We start from the raw sequence: 17349 nt of genomic DNA, 5'->3' as shown, positions 1-17349 counted from the left end.
GGCACTGAGAAGGCACTCTCTCTCATCACCAACCGTACTTGGGATGGTGGCGGAAGCTAGAGTTTGGGCAGGCTGGTATGAAGAGATGCGGTCAGATAAGTAAGTTAGACCTGAACCATTTAGGGCAGTGATTTCCAAAGTGGGCGCTACAGCCCCTAGTGGGCGCTGCAGTGATCCAGGGGGGTGGTGATGGCCACAGGTGCATTTGGAGGCGTTGAATAACTATATTACCTTTCTATTCTGAGTTCAAAAAACAGTTTCATAATTTCAAACTTCAATGTTTCTAATTTACACCTTTCTTTACTATATTTTACAAAAAAGGTAGAAACATTAATACATATATCTTTCAGTTTAATTGCTATTAAAATTTTAAAAAAATTAATTTCCAGGGGACGCTGAGTAATATTTTTTCTGGAAAAGGGGGTGGTAGGCCAAATAAGTTTGGGAACCACTGGTTTAGGGCTTTAAAGGTCAGAATCAGCACCTTAAATCGGGCTCGGAAAGAAACTGGTAGCCAGAGGAGGTGCTGTAGCGGGGGGGTGGAGGGGGTGGGGTGGGGGTGATATGCTCCCTATGTCCATTACCTGTAAGCAGTCTGGCTCTTTTGACTGGTTGAAGTTTCCAAGCACTCTTCAGGGGAAGCCCCATGTAGAGCATGTTACAGTAGTCTAAATTAGATGTAACCATGGCATGGATCACCAAGGACGGGTCAGGTTTCTCAAGGTAGTGGCACAGCTGGTGCACAAGTTTGAGTTGTGCAAAGGCCCTACTGACCACGGGCGACACCTGGGCTTCCAGGTTTAGCAATAATAATAATAATAATAATAATAATAATAATAATAATACAATATAATATAATATTGAGGTCTCACAACCTCTGAGGATGCCTGCCACAGATGTGGGTGAAACGTCAGGAGAGAAAGCTTCTGGAACATGGCCATACAGCCTGAAAGACAGCAACCCAGTGATTCCAGCCATGAAAGCCTTCGACAATGCATAGTCCTCCTTTTCTTTTCTCCTCCTTTGTCTTGTTTTTAATGGCACTGGCATTGGGAGAATTGTGAATAAGAGCTGGATAAACACTGTCTGCAAAAGGCAAGGTAAACAGCAGCTGCCTCCAAGATCTCTTCCTGGGCATGTATGAACAGTAATACAGAGAGATTAGGGGAGAGCAGCGAACTCTGCCCCATCAGCGTCCGCATGTTAAAACAACAACAACAACATACCAATATAAATCTACGGTAGTATTGTCCACCAAAAAAAAGGAATCATAAGTAGGAGATGCATGAATGGAAAGGCATCCCTGAATGCACATGCTTTGTTCACCAAATTAGAAATCGTAAGGGGGTGAAAGAAAAAAAAAAGTGCATTTTTGAAGAAGCTTTCAGATTGCCTCTAGCAAGGTTCAAGATATTTTTGCAAGGTTCATCAGACTTGGTTGTTTTATTATAAATGTGCATGTTAATTTTTAATATAAAAGGTTGTTGAAACATGTTGAGCTGCTGTTTTTTTTTTTTTTTGTAAGAGTAGGAAACTATCCTTATTGTTATTTCTGTCTCTGACACCAAATGTTAAAGAAATAATGCCCAGGAGGAGATATTTTCATTAACTAAGGCCCTGGTCCCCAACATGGGGCACATGCCCCGCAGCAGGGCAATTTGATGTTTAAGGAGGGTAGTTCAAGAATGAGTTATTAACAGATTATTATTTTTTTTGCATTTAGTATGATCCTAGGGATCTCATATAGAGTATGTAAATATATATTGTGGCATCCACATTTTAAAAAATAAAATCAGAATGTGCATGGCTGGTGACAATGGAGAAGGGAAAGCCGCTAATAGAGAGGGGTGGTGAGAGCATAGGGTTAACTAGAGAGTGCATGAGCACAGAAATGTGAGGCAGGCTGACTGGTGTGTTATTTCTTGAATGTTAAATAGCAAGTGTTATCTTCATTTATTTTATTATTTATTTAAAACATTTATATTCCATCCTTTTTACCCTGAAGGAGACTCAGGGCAGAGCACAACATATATATGGCAAGCATTCCATGCTGGGACATAAAATAACAATAAATATACACAAACATTAAAATCAGTTATATCTACTTTAAAATCAGCTGTTTAAGCCAACTCAAACCAGGATTTTATTAACAGCTGCATGTCATGACCCTTTTTGAAGTGGACTGTGGCATGACATTCTGCAATACTTGCTGAATTGAACACTATTTGTGTCTTAATATTTGCACTAAAATGTGTGATGCAAGACCAGAAAGTTATTTTTGTTCTTTACAATATGTTCTGTCTACTTGATCTTTATGAAACAAATAGAAATGCTGGCTCTGGTCAGTGGAGTAGGTTTCCTATTATTGCCTCATTGCACTGCTCCAAAGGCTTGGTCCCACAGCCAGGTCTTTACCATCTTTCTGAAGGACAGGAGGGAGGGGCTGATCAAGGGGGCACTTTTTGGAGATGGTGATAACGGCTGCTTATGTCCAGTCTGCCAGCACCATGCAATTCACACTGCAAATTGATTCTGGTGTGATAGAATTAGCCGTCTACAAAGATTTTGCCCAGGGGACACCTGGATGTTTTACTATCTTGCAGGGAGGCTGTTCTCATGTCCCATTGTGGAATGCATCTCACCACATCAAAACAGTGAATGTGCCTCTTAATGAGACATGCTCCATTATCAAAGGATGCCTGCGCTCTACACCACTGCAGAAATAATACTGCTTAGCTGGTATTGCGCCACCTGACATGAGTCGGAAAGTAACAGTCAAAAATGAAAGGACCAAAGCATTGACATTTCCGACCCATTCTCTGTTCAGATATCACCCAGCAAGCCAATGCCTTAAATCAAGAAACAGCTTCCTAAGGTCTACAGAGACACTTGCAGGAACACCTCAGCAAGTGAGAGTTCAAAAGTGGCAGGTAAAAACCCGGAACTTCAATCAGTGGCTGAGACCGGATGGGAAACTTCCCCCTGGGCACACAGATGACTGGGCGACTTGGAAGGCACTGAACAGACTGCGCTCTGGCACCATGGGTTGCAGAGCCAACGTTAAGAAATAGGGCTACAAAGTGGAGTCCACAACATGCGAGTGTGGAGAAGAGCAAACCACAGACCACTTACTACAATGCAGTCTGAGTCCTGCCGCATGCACAACGGAGGACCTCCTTACAGCAACAGCAGAGGCACTTAAAGTGGCCAGCTTCTGGGCAAAGGAAATTTAGCATAATGCCAAGTTTTTAACGTTGTGGTTTTGCATACATTATAGCTGTATTCCCAATTTGCTTCTGGCATGATAAATAAAATCAATCTTCAAAGGGAGATACTTTTTGAAGATGGTGATAACGGCTGCTTATGTCCAGTCTGCCAGCACCATGCAATTCATAAAGAATTCTCAAAGAGATGGCCAGCAGCACCGAAAATATGTTCTCATGTGCTTTCAGCTGTCAAATTAGTTTAAAATAGATAGGTGTTCTGGGATTAAAGTCTCTCCTTGTATGTCATTTTTGCTTGCCCCAGATTGAACACAACTTATCTGTGCCAGAACACTGAGTCAAGTAATACTGCATTCTCTCTGTCACGTCTTCACATTTATCTTATTGTTATGTTGTGTGGGCCAGACACAATATAATTTGTAATTGGTTGACTGGTCAAACACAAATGATGCTTACCAATGGCTCCTCTTCATCATGGAGAAAGGTGACTAATAGGGTTTTTTCCTGGACCCAGTGCTATTCAATACCTTTACAAAGGACTTAGGGCTCTTCTAGACAGGCCCTATATCCCAGGTTTTCTGCTTATCCCAGATTTGCTGATCGTGTAAACTCATATAATCCAGTTTAAAGCAGAAAACCTAGGATCAGATCCTGAGATATAGGGCCCTTCTATGATGAAATAGAGGACATGCTTTACAAATTTGCTGACTTCGTGGACATCCCTCCCAGCAAAATTGCAGGTGGCCCAGAGTTTTTAATTGTATAAAAATATGAGTGTGCAAAAATATCCCTGTCTGTCTGGAGGATTTCATGTTACGTTTCATGGCTGTGTGTATTAGGAGTGTTGCAGTAACTACAATAATAGAGAACACCTGGAAGGTTGCTAATCCCTATTCTAGCCTTCCCTTTCCTGACAACATCCATATGGGTTTGGGATATTATATAATACTCCTCCTGCTTATGTCTCTTTTTGCATTTCTTATACATTTCTATTTTAAGTACCAATCCCGGTTTCTTTAGATGCTCCATTTTTTTCCTTATAAAAATATCGTTGTGCTGTCAGCACTTTTGTTTTCAAGATCCACCTTCCCACATGAATTGTCTCCTTTCAGAATGCTTAGCATGGGTACTATCCATCTTTTTTATAATCCAGGGTAAACTGACTAGTTTTTATGGCCCTTACTGCAAAATGATTGGCAAACTATGACTGCGTTACTGCTTTACAGGGTTCCTACCATTTACATTTTATCTTTCCTGTTTGGTCACAATTAATTTATGGATAGTGAAGCTGTTTAATAGGCTTGTGGATGGAATTAGTTTGTTCCGTTTCCTCCATTTCATTGGTACCTTTGGTACTTTGGGAGAATGTAATGGTAAGGGCCTTCCTGGTATGAAAACCTGCCCGACACAAAAGCAAGCGGGAGTTGATCTCGGCTCCTCCTCCACTATTCTTCATCAAAGGCGATTTTTTCCATTTTCCTTTATTTTCCTGATTCTTTTAGTTTAGTGAAACTGACTGGGAGTTGGGAATCTGAAGAACGGTGGGTGGGGTGCACACACATGTGTTTGGGGGCTTTGAGAGTCACCTTTTTACTTTAGCTCCTTTTTCTCCTTCCCTTCCTCTCCTTCAGAAAATATTTCTAAAATCATAATAAATATTAATAATAGTAAGTAATACCAGAAAACAAAAAGAGAAGCATACCTCTCCTCTAGAGTAGAAAGCAGAAACAGCTAAGGGAAGCAAAACCTCAAGAAGAAAAAAGTTTGCAGCCTTGCAGTCAAGACAGGATTTTAAAGGTAGTCTAGGGAAGATACAGCTTCACTGAGCTCCCAGGTCATCACTCTTCCCCTGGGCCTCCTTAAAATGCCTTGGAAAGTTGCATGTGGCATGCTGCTGCTGCTGCTGACCCTTGGAGAGAAGAGTGTGCACGCTGGTCTCTTCTCCTCTACAAACAGAAGGGAAAGGATTCAGACACTTAAGACTGGTAACTCTGATGCTTTTTTAAAAAATCATGTTTTATTGAAAGATATGAAAGGGAAACCTGTAGGAAGTCCCCCCCATAATGGGCTGAATATAGGGTGCTATATTAATCCCGTTGCTGACACCCAGGCTTTTTTGAAGGGAAGAAAGGAAAGGCTCCCAGGGGAAAGGGGAGCCTTGTAAGTTCCCACTGTTGCCAATGGGCTGAAAAGAACTGCTTTTTTTGGATGAGGAACAGAAATGCCCGTTTGGCAGTGCACCCATTTTTGGGAGGTGCTGGAAAATGGATATGGGGGGGGGGGGGGCTTCTGGTATCTGGCAAGCAGAGACAGATAGGGATTCACCCAAAATGCACAAGCTTACCAGTTAGTCCATTTCAAACCTTCTGAGAGATGGAATTATCAGCAAGCTGTGTAACAAAACATATTGAATGCTCTATTTTAGTAGATATCAGACTCAGAAACACCACCATTGTACAATGGCTTGCACATCTGAGGTTTCTGCTAACCTGTTCCAGGAGATTTTGATCTATTTTTATGTTATTATTGATCTATGCCTTCTGGCTGTCCGGCCAATGCATTATTACAGTGATGGCACTCATGTTTCTTATAGCACCTATCCTTACATAAACGCTTTCAGGTAAAGCATTCATGGGGGTGTTTAAGAAATCAATTCGTTTACATTTCCATTCTTGTTATTTATGATTATTTTGTACTAGCTTGGGCACCCAGAGTTGCCTAGGTCATTTAAAAAATCAATTTTAATTGTACAAAATGCATAAAGCTGTGGGTGAAGTACAACTGACATCATGCCAGGTTAACCCTGAAAAACTCCATTAGTACTTACAGTTTGTTATGTTGAGGAAGTTTGCTCTAGAAGCATCATTGATGGGGTTCAGTGTGCTCTCTGCCTGTAGGGTTAACTACAATTCCCACTATGGTGAGTCAGTCCCCTCAAACGCCTCCAGTAGGTTGAATTAGTCATGGGAGTTCTCTGTGCCAAGTTTGGTCCAGATCCATCAGTGTTTGGGTTCACAGTGCTCTCTCGATGTAGGTGAACTACAACTCCCCCAAATCAAGGTGAGTTTTCCCCGAAGACCTCCAGTATTTTTTTGCTGGTCATGAGGCCTCTGTGTGACAAGTTGGGTCCAATTCCATCTTTGATGGAGCTCAGAGTACTCATTGATTGTTGCAGGTGAACTATAAATCCTAGTACCTACAACTCCAAAAGGTCCAGGCCAATTCCCCTCAAAACCCACCAGTATTCAAATTTGGGTATCAGGTTTGCATGCCAAGTTTGGTCCAGATCCATCATTGTTTGGGTTCATAGTGTGCTCTGGATGTAGGTGAACTACAACTCCTATAAATCCCTCCAAAGACCTCCAGTATTTTTTTTGGTCATGGGGGTTCTGTGTGCCAAGTTAGTTCCAGGTCCATTGTTGGTGGAGTTCAGAGTGCTCTTAGGTTGCAGATGAACTATACATCCCAGTACCTACAACTATAAATCATGGTGAATTCTCCCCAAACCTCTTTAGTACTGTGGTTCTCAACCTGGGGTCCCTATATGTTTTTGCTCTACAACTCCCAGAAATCCTAGCTAGTTTAGCAGCTGTTAGGATTTCTGGGCATTGAAGGCCAAAAACATTGTCCCCATATGAAAGCCTTCACTTGGTCGGTGGGCAATATGGCGTTTGTGGAGGGCACTAGCAGGGCTCTTGTACATGTTCATGGCGCTAACTATAACCTGCAATGTCATTGGAGGGAGGGCCATTGGTGTCTGAGTAGTGGGAGCTATATCTGTTTGTGGAGGTAGGAGTTTGTGCACGTGGAGACCCTAGCCACATACACACATACATATTTTCATTTTTATTATGTGTATAGATGTGCTGGAGAACAATATTCTATTTGAGTTGTCCAAATATTTGTGCATCTGTTTCAGATGACTAGAATTGATGTCATAATGCTGTTTTTGGCACGGTGAATGCAGGGTCTTGTGGGTAAATCTAATTTAGCGATCAGTTGCTTTCATATTTCAGTGGAATCCTTGGAACTAAAGAGCTGTGAACCCATCATCTCTTCTCTACACACCCTGGAAGCCGCCGCCCCCCCCCCCCAAATGAATGCCTCCATCATTTTCTGTGTTCCTCCACAAAATAGCAATAGGAAATGGCATTGGATCACTTCCTTAGACAATTCTGAAGGGGATGTCAAAGAAAAATAGACACTATTCATAGAATCATAGAGTTGGAAGAGACCTCATGGGCCATTCAGTCCAACTCCCTGCGAAGAAGGAAATTGCTTTCAAAGCACCCCCGACAGATGGCCATCCAGCCTCTGCTTAAAAGCCTCCAAAGAAGAGAGTTCCACTGCTGAATGGGTCTCTCAGTTAGGAAATTCTTCCTAATATTCAGGTGGAATCTCCTATCTTTCCTGTAGTTTGAAGCCATTGTTCCGCATCCAAGTCCCCAGGGCAGCAGGAAACAAGCTTGCCCCCTCCTCCTTATGATTTAGGGGTGTTGGTGGATCATGGGTGGGAGTATTTTTTTTTTGTATTGTTTTCACACACTTGGGGAATTTTTGTATGGTTTCCAGGTAACAACAACAACAACAACAACAACAACAACAACAACAACAACAACTTTATTTTTGTACCCCGCCTCCATCTCCCCAAAAGGACTCGGGGTGGCTTACATGGGAACGAGCCCAGTCAACATAGTTAATATATAAAATATGAACATACTAAGTACATACATAGTACATAGTAAGTGCATAAACTATAGCATAAAAACAGGAGAACAGGAACATTGTAGCAAAAATAAATCAACCATCAAACCAACCAATAAAGTTAAAATAACTCAGTTCCTAGGTGTGAGTGGGCAGGCTGGTGCAAATCAATTTTGAAGGTAAGGCTGATGGATAAAGCAGAAATTAGGGGTGGGTAACAATGTAAAGTGGAGCATAATATCTTTGAGTAGAGAATAGTAGTAAAGTACAGGATGAGATTTTATGTCCTAGTTGGGGTTGAGTAATCTAGGGGAATTTCTAATCAGAGGCACAGTGAAACATCCATGTTTTTAGATCTTTGTTTTTAAACATTGTGTGAAAATTATGCCAATTCATTTTTTAAAAAAAATGGATGAATGTTGTAGGGCATTCGTGGACTTTTCATGAATAACTTTTCAATAACTTTAAAACATATGTTCTTTTTATTGCAATTTTCAGTGTGAGAAAGTATATCAGAACCTTTGCAGAACAACACTTAGATACAGACATACAGATTCTATATAACTACACTGAATTCACAACAACCTACTACAGTTACATTGGCTAACAAACAAAGTGGGGGGTTTACATTTTTACTCAACATTCATACACAAATACATGCATCCATCCTCATGCATACATCCAAATATTACTGCTATTTGTCACAGTTTTAGATTGTCATATGTTCACTTATCTAGCAATATTTTGCTGGTGTCCCAAAAAAGCTATAAATGAATGATAGATGTCTTCCATCCTGGAATATCCTGGCTCCATCTCAATTTCCTGGCCAGATGTTAATTCTTCTTGATTTGTGTTGGTAAAGATAAGCCTTGTGTTGATTTCCTTCTTAACATTGTAAGCATTTCTCTTGTCACTGTCACAGTTCTTATCACAGTTCTTTACTAGGCAGGTCAACCATTTCAGTTCTCATTAGGTAAAGGTAAAGGTTTCCCCTGACGTTAAGTCCAGTCATGTCCGACTCTGGGGGTTGGTGCTCATCTCCATTTCTAAGCCAAAGAGCCGGCGTTGTCCATAGACACCTCCTAGGTCATGTGGCCAGCATGACTGCATGGAGCGCCCTTACCTTCCCACCGGAGCAGTACCTATTGATCTACTCACATTTGCATGTTTTTGAACTGCTAGGTTGGCAGAAGCTGGAGCTAACAGCGGGCGCTCACTCCACTCCCGGGATTTGAACCTGTGACCTTTTGGTCTGCAAGTTCAGCAGCTCAGCGCTTTAACACACTGTGCCACTGGGGGCTCATTAACAGGTTTTAATTACAATTCAGGAAGCAAGGCAGTTAGTCATTGCAGGCCTTAATCTTCAGAATGGTGTCTCCAAAATTTAGCTCTCATTCCTTCCTTCCTTCTATACAGTTCCATTTATACCCACTCATATTAAATCCACATTTATCAAATCTGCACATCAGATTTTCGTGTCACATTAGTGAAAAGCTTTGCAGGCTGCAAAGCCACATTTCTACCCACACCTGAATGATGTAAATACAACAAATGTTACATTACTGTGGCAATGACATAATCTCAGGAGTTAACCTGAAACTGTATTACTGTTCCACCTGAAAATTCAGATATATGCCTTCGTCTCTTCTAAAGTATGGTGTCGGGGTTCTATAGGCACCAAGGCACTGTGTCTTTCAGTATTTTTTGTTTGAGGTCAAAGAATGTTATGAGCTGGGTCGCAGTATTAATGGGATAATAGTAGTAGTAGTAGTAGTAGTAATAATAATAATAATAATTATTATTATTATTATTATTATTATTATTATTATTACCCGCCTCTCCCTGCAGCTTGAGGCGGAATACAACATCACTAAAATGAGATAAAACACTATTAAAAACGTACAACTGATCGGGCAACATTTGAGGATTATATAAACAAGAACTACAACCTTTAAAGAAAATGTGTTAACTTTAAACAGAACTTGAACAAACGGGAGATAAAATACAATTCAAAGTGCTGAAGAGAATTAAAAAGAAGGAAGTCAAATGTAAAATAATTGTATATTTTTATTTTTTCTCTCTTTTTGGACTTTTTTTCTTTTCTCTATCTACTCTATTCTTTTTTGGACTTTTCTATAAATTTTGTTCTCACTCTTTCCCTGTATATTAGACATAAAACCTTTCAATAAAAATTACTATAAAAAACATAGAACAAGATACACAAAGTTAAAATAATACAACAACATAACAATAAATGTTGCATTAACTATAGATGCTCATTGGTCCTTTGTGTGACAACCTGGTAAAACTTCTTAAATTTCTCAGTTTTGGCAAAATGGCATTTTCTCAAGGTGTTGATCATTTGTAACAAGCAGGGTATAACCAACGGAACATTTAATGTTTGTTTGTTTGTTTCCAGGTAACTGTTTTGGTCCTTTTTGCCCTTGCCTTCCTCACGTGCATTGTATTTCTGGTAGTGTACAAGGTTTACAAGTATGACCATACTTGTCCAGAAGGCTTCGTATTCAAGGTAAAGTAGACAATATCTTTTTAAAATTATGTTTGTCAGAAAGGGGGACTTAATAAAGAAAATAATAGTAGATGAATAATGAAGAACTAAATGAGATATGGGACGTTTGCACAATTACAAGCGGCATAGAGTTCAACTACACATGTTTTGCCATAATTCTGTTTAAGGGATTTCCAAATTGAAGATGATTCTTGAATTTTTCATGATTGTGTAAACATTCCTCCAAATAGTAAAGATACAAGAATTCTCTAGTTTCACTCTTGCAACCCTACAAAGTAGTGACAGATTGGTTTGGAGGAGATTGGTGAACCCCAGTTGTCAAGATACAAATTTTATAGAAATTTTGAAGCCAAGAATGAGTATTTCCAATAATAGGAATTTTGGAAATAAAATTAAAATCTAATACTGGAATCCTTTACATATAGTCACGTTGTTACTTTAGGAACAAAAATTGTTATGCATACCTTCAGTGGTCATAAAACTATCATTTTTGAACACCCCGTGTTTTACTACAGTGTTTCCCTGAAAATAAGACAGTGTCTTATATTATTTTTTACTCCCAAAGATGCGCTAGGTCTTATTTTCAGGGGATGTCTTATTTTTCCATGAAGAAGAATTCACATTTATTGTTGAACAGAAAAGTGAACATTTATTATATACTGTACAGTAGTTGTCATCACAACTAAACCTGACAAACTGTAACTCCTGTCAAGAATTTCTTGTTACTACCATTATTTCCATGTACAACTGGTATGTACATTTACCAATCCTGCATGCTATTGTGTTTGTTTGGCAGGCGCTGGGCATGCTTCCAAACAAAAGCTTACTAGGTCTTACTTTCGGGGGAGGCCTTATATTTAGCAATTCAGCAAAACCTCTACTAGGTCTTATTTTATGGGGATGTCTTATTTTCAGGGAAACAGGGTAGTTTATGAGGACTAAGAAAAATAGAACACACCCAAACGAATAAGAACAGGAGAAATAACCAGTAAGCAGCATTAGTTAAACAAAGATAATGATTTAATCTCTTATAGTCTTGCACTGAGTAAAGCAGGCACAAGACTCTCATTCCCATCAGAAGAGAATCTACTCCATTGTGATTCATTTTCTCTAGTTGTAATGAATATACACATTATTGTCAATCAGATAGACTTCTTAGTTGATTACTTTTTAAATTACCTTTAAAAAAAAACTTCAGACAATATGTGCCATGTGTTTATTCTGGGTTACAACTAATCAAACTAATTGCAATAACTTGTATTAAGTAAAAAGGAAATTAATATTTATTATTTATCTGCTGGCTACTAACAGCTAACTTCGCAAAAATAATAAAATTTGCATCTTCAAACAAAAATAAAACCCCATACTGTACCACAATATGAGACTTTTAGGTCTGATTATGGATAAGTATCCCTTAACTGAAATGATTGGATCAAAAGTATAGACTTTTTGGATTTTGGACCACCTAAATTTTCATACAATACGTATGAAATATCTTGGGAGATGGGACCGATGCATCTTCTATACCTTACACACATAATCTAAAGGATGTAAGGCATTTTTGTATGTGCATGAAACCAAGTTTCATGGCCCGGGGCTGTGGCGCAGACGGGAGAGCAAACCAGCTGCAATTAACTGCAATCAATCACTCTGACCAGGAGGTCATGAGTTCGAGGCCCGCTCGGAGCTATGTTGTTTGTCTTTGTCCTATGTTAAAAAGCCATTGAATGTTTGCCTATATGTGTAATGTGATCCGCCTTGAGTCCCCTTCGGGGTGAGAAGGGCGGAATATAAATGCTGTAAATAAATAAATAAATAAATAAGTTTGTGTACACTGAACCATCAGAAAGCAAACACAGCACTATCTGAACCACTCATGTGGACAATGTTGGATTTTGGATGTCAGAATAAGAGATGCTGAACCTGCAAAAAGATCTCATTTAATTAATGCATTTAAACAGGGCCAATTTGTTGCAAAGTCCAGTCTTATTCCTGTTCTCATGAAACCAGGGCTCTGATTCTCTTATATTAGCTTTCCTCACACTTGGTCAAATGCCCACACTTCCCATGATACAGCCTGTATCTAATGTATCTTTGCCCCAAATGAAAGTAGGAAGAAGGAAAACCTAGGCCAGTCTATGCATAATATTCCCTGTGTGGCCTGTTTATCAACCTTTTACAAGAAGAGGGCTAGATAAGAAGTGGCTGCAATTTGTAGAACTTGTTTTATTGCTTGTATGATAATGAAAATTTTACATGCATGTTGGTATTTGAGTGAATTGTGAAAAGACTCACAATTGCTCGCTTGAACTTGAGGAAATTTCATAATCCAAAATCGGGCTGCAGCCACTAACAGTATCTTGTATTTGTAGCTCAGCAACATCTGGAGGGAGACTGAATTCCCACATCTAACTTAAAACGGAAGGCTTTGAAGGTTTTTTTTTTTTTAAGCCTTGCTTTTACATAATTTCTGTTTTTTAAAATTCTTTGTTATGTAGCATTGCTGTTTTATTCTTGATGATAGTGATGATGATGCTGATGATGATGATGATGATGATAATCTTTATTTATACCCCACCACCATCTCCCCAGAGGGACTCGGGGCGGCTCATAGAAGTGCCAAACTACAAAATAACAATACATAAGCATATAGATGATGACAACATAAATTTATAACAGCAAACATACATTTCACATAACATTTTTAAAAATTCATTAAAACCCATCGGTGCCTGCAGATAAAACTGGCTGTCTTAAATTAGCAATCCAAGTGCTAGAGTGAAGCAATCACTAAGTCCTTGAGTCTAACCATTAAAAATTACTTAAAAGTCAAAGGCCTGTCTAAAAAGCCATGTTTTTAGTCTAGACCAAAAAGCTTGGAGAGTGGAGGCTAACCTAATCTCACTAGGGAGGGCATTCCAGAAGGCTCTCTCCCTTGTCCCCACCAGCCGTACTTGGAACGGTGGTGGGACCGAGAGGAGGACCTCCCTGGCAGATAGCCGGCTCATAGGAGATGCCATCTTGAAGATACCATGTTGGATTTTTTAGGTAATAACCTGCCCTTTGAATTGGGCTCGGAAAGTTGTCTGCAGCCAGTGGAGCTGCTTTAATAGGGGTGTGGTATGCTCCCTATAGCTAGCCCCAATTAGTAGTCTAGCCTAACTGCAGTTTCCGAGCTGTCTTCAAAAGCAGTCCCACATAGCGTGTGTTACAGTAGTCCATTTTAAGTGTAACTAAGGCATGTACCACCATGGCCAAATCAGGCTTTTCAAGGTACGTTCGCAGCTGGCGCAACAGTTTTAACTGTGCAAAGCCCTCCCAGTCACCACCAACACCTGAGCTCCAAGCGTCAGTGACGAATCCAGAACCCCCAGACTGTGGACCTGTGTCCTCAGGGGGAGTGTAACACCATTAAGCAGAGGTTGCCATCCTATACCTTGATCGGCCTCGCGACTGACCAGGAGGACCTCTGTCTTGTCTGGATTAAGCCTGTTTGCTGGCCTTCATCCAGTCCATCACAGCTGCCAGGCACCGGTCCAGGATCTGGGGAACTTCCTTGGAATGGGGTGGACAGGAGTAGAGTTGCATGTCATCTGCGTAGAAATGGCACCCAACTCCAAAATTCTGGATGACTTCGCCCAGCAGTTTAATGATGTGTTATATGTATTTAAATGATGTGTTATCTTTCAGAACAATCAATGCATCCCGGCTGGATTAGAGAACTACTACTCTGAACAAGACTCTAATGCCAGAGGAAAGTTTTATACGGTCATAAACCACTACAACCTGGCCAAACAAACCATCACACGGTCTGTTTCTCCATGGATGACAGTGCTGTCAGAAGAGAAACTTTCGGAGCAGGAGACGGAAGCAGCTGAGAAGTCAGCCTAAAAGAATTTAATCTTGTTAATTGGAAGGCGGTATCGAGGGGGTTTTCATGGGATGTCTCATTATTAATGATAATTTAGAGGTTAAACCTATATTTACGGTGTAATTGCTTTGGTTTGCTGATAGCTGCTTTGCAAAAAAAAAGAAAAAAAGAAAAATGAGAAAATGAAAATCTACGACCATTAATGGTCAAGTGCATATCAGCCTTGCTTTACAGCTTTAACACCAGTTTCTCTTTTAATAAAACAAATTTAGGTGCATTGTTGCAATCTAGAAATTTCATTGAGCCATTTGGGGGAGGGGGTGACAAGGCAAAGTTTTGCATTTTGCAGTGTGTACTAGTGTTTTGTTTGTTTTAGAATCTGTTTTGTAAACTAAATAATCACAACCATAACTCAATATGGTATTGGCTAGCTATGAGCTGTATCTAAAAATGGCTTGCAACTGCAAAATAAGCATCAAGAAAATAAGTTGGCCTGTTTTTGCTCACCATATCAGATATGTTAAGAGATAATTAGGTCATTAGTTTTTTTTATGGCATGCTTGATGGTTGATTTGTTATACCTGTGGACATTTCACTGCGTTTCCACTATGTCTAAGGAGTCTTGTATATGGACTTGCACTAAAACACAAAATAGACACTAGGGAGCTGTATAATTTAATGACTGATAATAATGTTCTAGTAAGTAAACAAACATGCGAGACTGTAAAGCGACAAATATCCTGAGAAAGTACTGCAGCTCTATGGAATAAACAGACAGAAAACCTTTCACTGTAGACGTAAACACGGTGTAATTCGTGCGATGATGGAAGGAATCATTTTGTTAGATTTTTCTCTTTTTTGTAAAACATTAAAAATGTTTCCCCTTTTCTCTATGTTGCAAAATCTTGCTTGTTTTGTTAGCAGCATCTTTGGCATTTTCTAATGTTTAAATAGCAAAACTGCAATCTGAAGCATACATATCAGGAAGCAAGTTTCATTGAATTCAGTGGGATTTTCGCATAAACATTTATAAGAACTGGTTGTGTAAGGAATAAAACTGAATGCATTAACTCTTCTCGCCCCATTGTATTTTGACTGCATTGGACGCTACCTTTTTTGAGGTAAATGAAGTAGATGGGGGTTAAAATTGTAGTTGAGCTTTTATTGTATTGACGTATTCCTAAATCATTACTTCAAATATTTTAAAATATTTTTTGAATTGCAGGTTAGACCGAATGGCCCCTGTGGTCTCTTCCAACTTACTGATTCTATGATTAGCTTCATAGTTTTATACATAGCTATTAGGTATCAGTGGTCAACCTAAATCGCAAGCAGCATAAACCGAAAACAGAATAATGGTGTATCTAGCCATGGGTTTAGATTTTCACCCAGTTTTCCAGTGCTGCGCTGTGTACTGTAGTGACAACACTAGAGCAATGTTTTTCAACTAGTGGCACTTCATTCGGCATCAAGTGTTGCCGGTCTGGAAAACTACACTGGAATGGCCAGTGTCACTTAACTGTATTGTTCAGCTAATTCCAACTGGCATTTGTGTTCATATTCTGAATGTGCTACTTCCTAGTGGACATGTCAAAAGTTTCATTGTTTTTGTAGAGACACATTTCACAAAAACAGGGATGTCTTTCCCTCCTGCATTTTTAGTAGAACAAACATGGTTGGTTCGGTGTGATATTTCTTTCCAATATATTTAAAAGCGTCAAAGTTCACTTAGAAAATGCCAACTGCTTTTCCATTTAGAAGATTTTAAAACTGATCATAGTTATGTGTTGTACATTTACTTTTTTAGAATATCATCCTTGCTGTGTGGAATACATAAAAGCAATAAAGTATGTGCCAAATCTTTCTTTGCATTTAAAAAAAATCTAATTCAATCCCATATAAACATATTCAACTTTGCCATGTTTGTATTTCCTAGTAATCAGTACTTTATTGAATGTAAATTTACATGTAACTTTTGACATTTTCACTCTATGTAAAATAAAAGAAGTATGACCACATCTCTCAAACTCAATATGTTTACATGCACATATTCAAGATTTAATAGCAATCAAGCATAAGGAGTTCTGATTATTTCACTTGCAAGTATGTCCCATCCTTCTTCTGAAGACATAACTGAATATGACTGTGGTGCATGGCAATTCAGGAGTTTGGATTTCTTTCTTCTTATACTGTTGAATTTTAAACAAAAGGGCAGAAAAATACTTTTTATTGTGTTGGCGAAGGCTTTCATGGCTGGAATCACTGGATTGCTGTGAGTTTTCCGGGCTGTATGGCCATGTTCGAGAAGCCTTCTCTTCTGACATTTCGCCCACATCTATGACAGACATCCTCAGAGGTTGTGAGTTGAGTTATAATCTTGCTCTGAATTTCCGTGGGATCCACTGACATTATTACTGAGTAAATGCTTCATAATTATAAGAAACACTATGTAGAAAATGATTTTTATTTAGTGAGAGTCCATAAATTTAAAATAAATGTTGGAAAGATGTTTGGAAAGCCACTTATGTTCATGCAATACAATGGCTTCCATTGTAGATACTTGACCAAATCTGGACCATCACTTCTTCTTATAAAGACTGGCGTTACACTTTTTTGATCTGCTAGTAGCTTCGAGATTTGTCTTGTTCTACCATATTCCTGAGTAGTGTTAATGCGGTCAGAACATTTGCCTCGAGAATGAAGTTAATTCCACCACGGTGACATATGAAATGCAACAAGGCTTTGCAAAGAAGACATCTTCAGCCAATATCGGTCAAAGTTTGGTTTCTAAGCCTTGACTCAAGGTTATTCAAAGGCCAAGGTTAACTCCCATACCAGTCCAAAAATAATAAAGAAAATGAACACATCACAAGGAAGAAGAGGATCCATACACGAAATCCAGCATTATTCTTGATAGCCTGCAGAATGGGGGAAAACACTGTCTTATTACTGCATTTTTTCAAACGGGCTGAGTTGCAATACCTTATTCAGAAATAGGAAAAGGCTTTCAGTCAGCCCCA

At 39.3% G+C, this 17349-nt stretch overlaps 2 protein-coding genes across 3 annotated transcripts in view; one reads left to right on the top strand and one right to left on the bottom strand.

Annotated features, from left to right (window-relative positions):
• nsg1 (neuronal vesicle trafficking associated 1) overlaps nt 1–16347 on the top strand; it is a 31761-nt gene extending 15414 nt beyond the window's left edge. For both annotated transcript variants that reach the window (XM_003224146.4, XM_003224145.4), the window contains exons 4-5: nt 10348–10458; nt 14149–16347. In XM_003224146.4, the coding sequence (XP_003224194.1) occupies nt 10348–10458; nt 14149–14349 (312 nt within the window). In that variant the 3' untranslated portion in view covers nt 14350–16347. The remainder of the gene's footprint in view (nt 1–10347; nt 10459–14148) is intronic.
• Nucleotides 16348–16777: 430 nt separating this feature from the next.
• stx18 (syntaxin 18) overlaps nt 16778–17349 on the bottom strand; it is a 61579-nt gene continuing 61007 nt past the window's right edge. Inside the window, exon 11 of the mRNA XM_003224147.4 lies at nt 16778–17247. Within this exon, the coding sequence (XP_003224195.1) occupies nt 17152–17247 (96 nt within the window). The 3' untranslated portion in view covers nt 16778–17151. The remainder of the gene's footprint in view (nt 17248–17349) is intronic.

Source organism: Anolis carolinensis, chromosome 5 (assembly GCF_035594765.1).
Source record: "Anolis carolinensis isolate JA03-04 chromosome 5, rAnoCar3.1.pri, whole genome shotgun sequence".
NCBI lineage: Eukaryota > Metazoa > Chordata > Lepidosauria > Squamata > Dactyloidae > Anolis > Anolis carolinensis.
The sequence above is the reverse complement of the archived record's forward strand: the minus strand, read 5'-3'. Positions and strand labels throughout refer to the sequence as shown.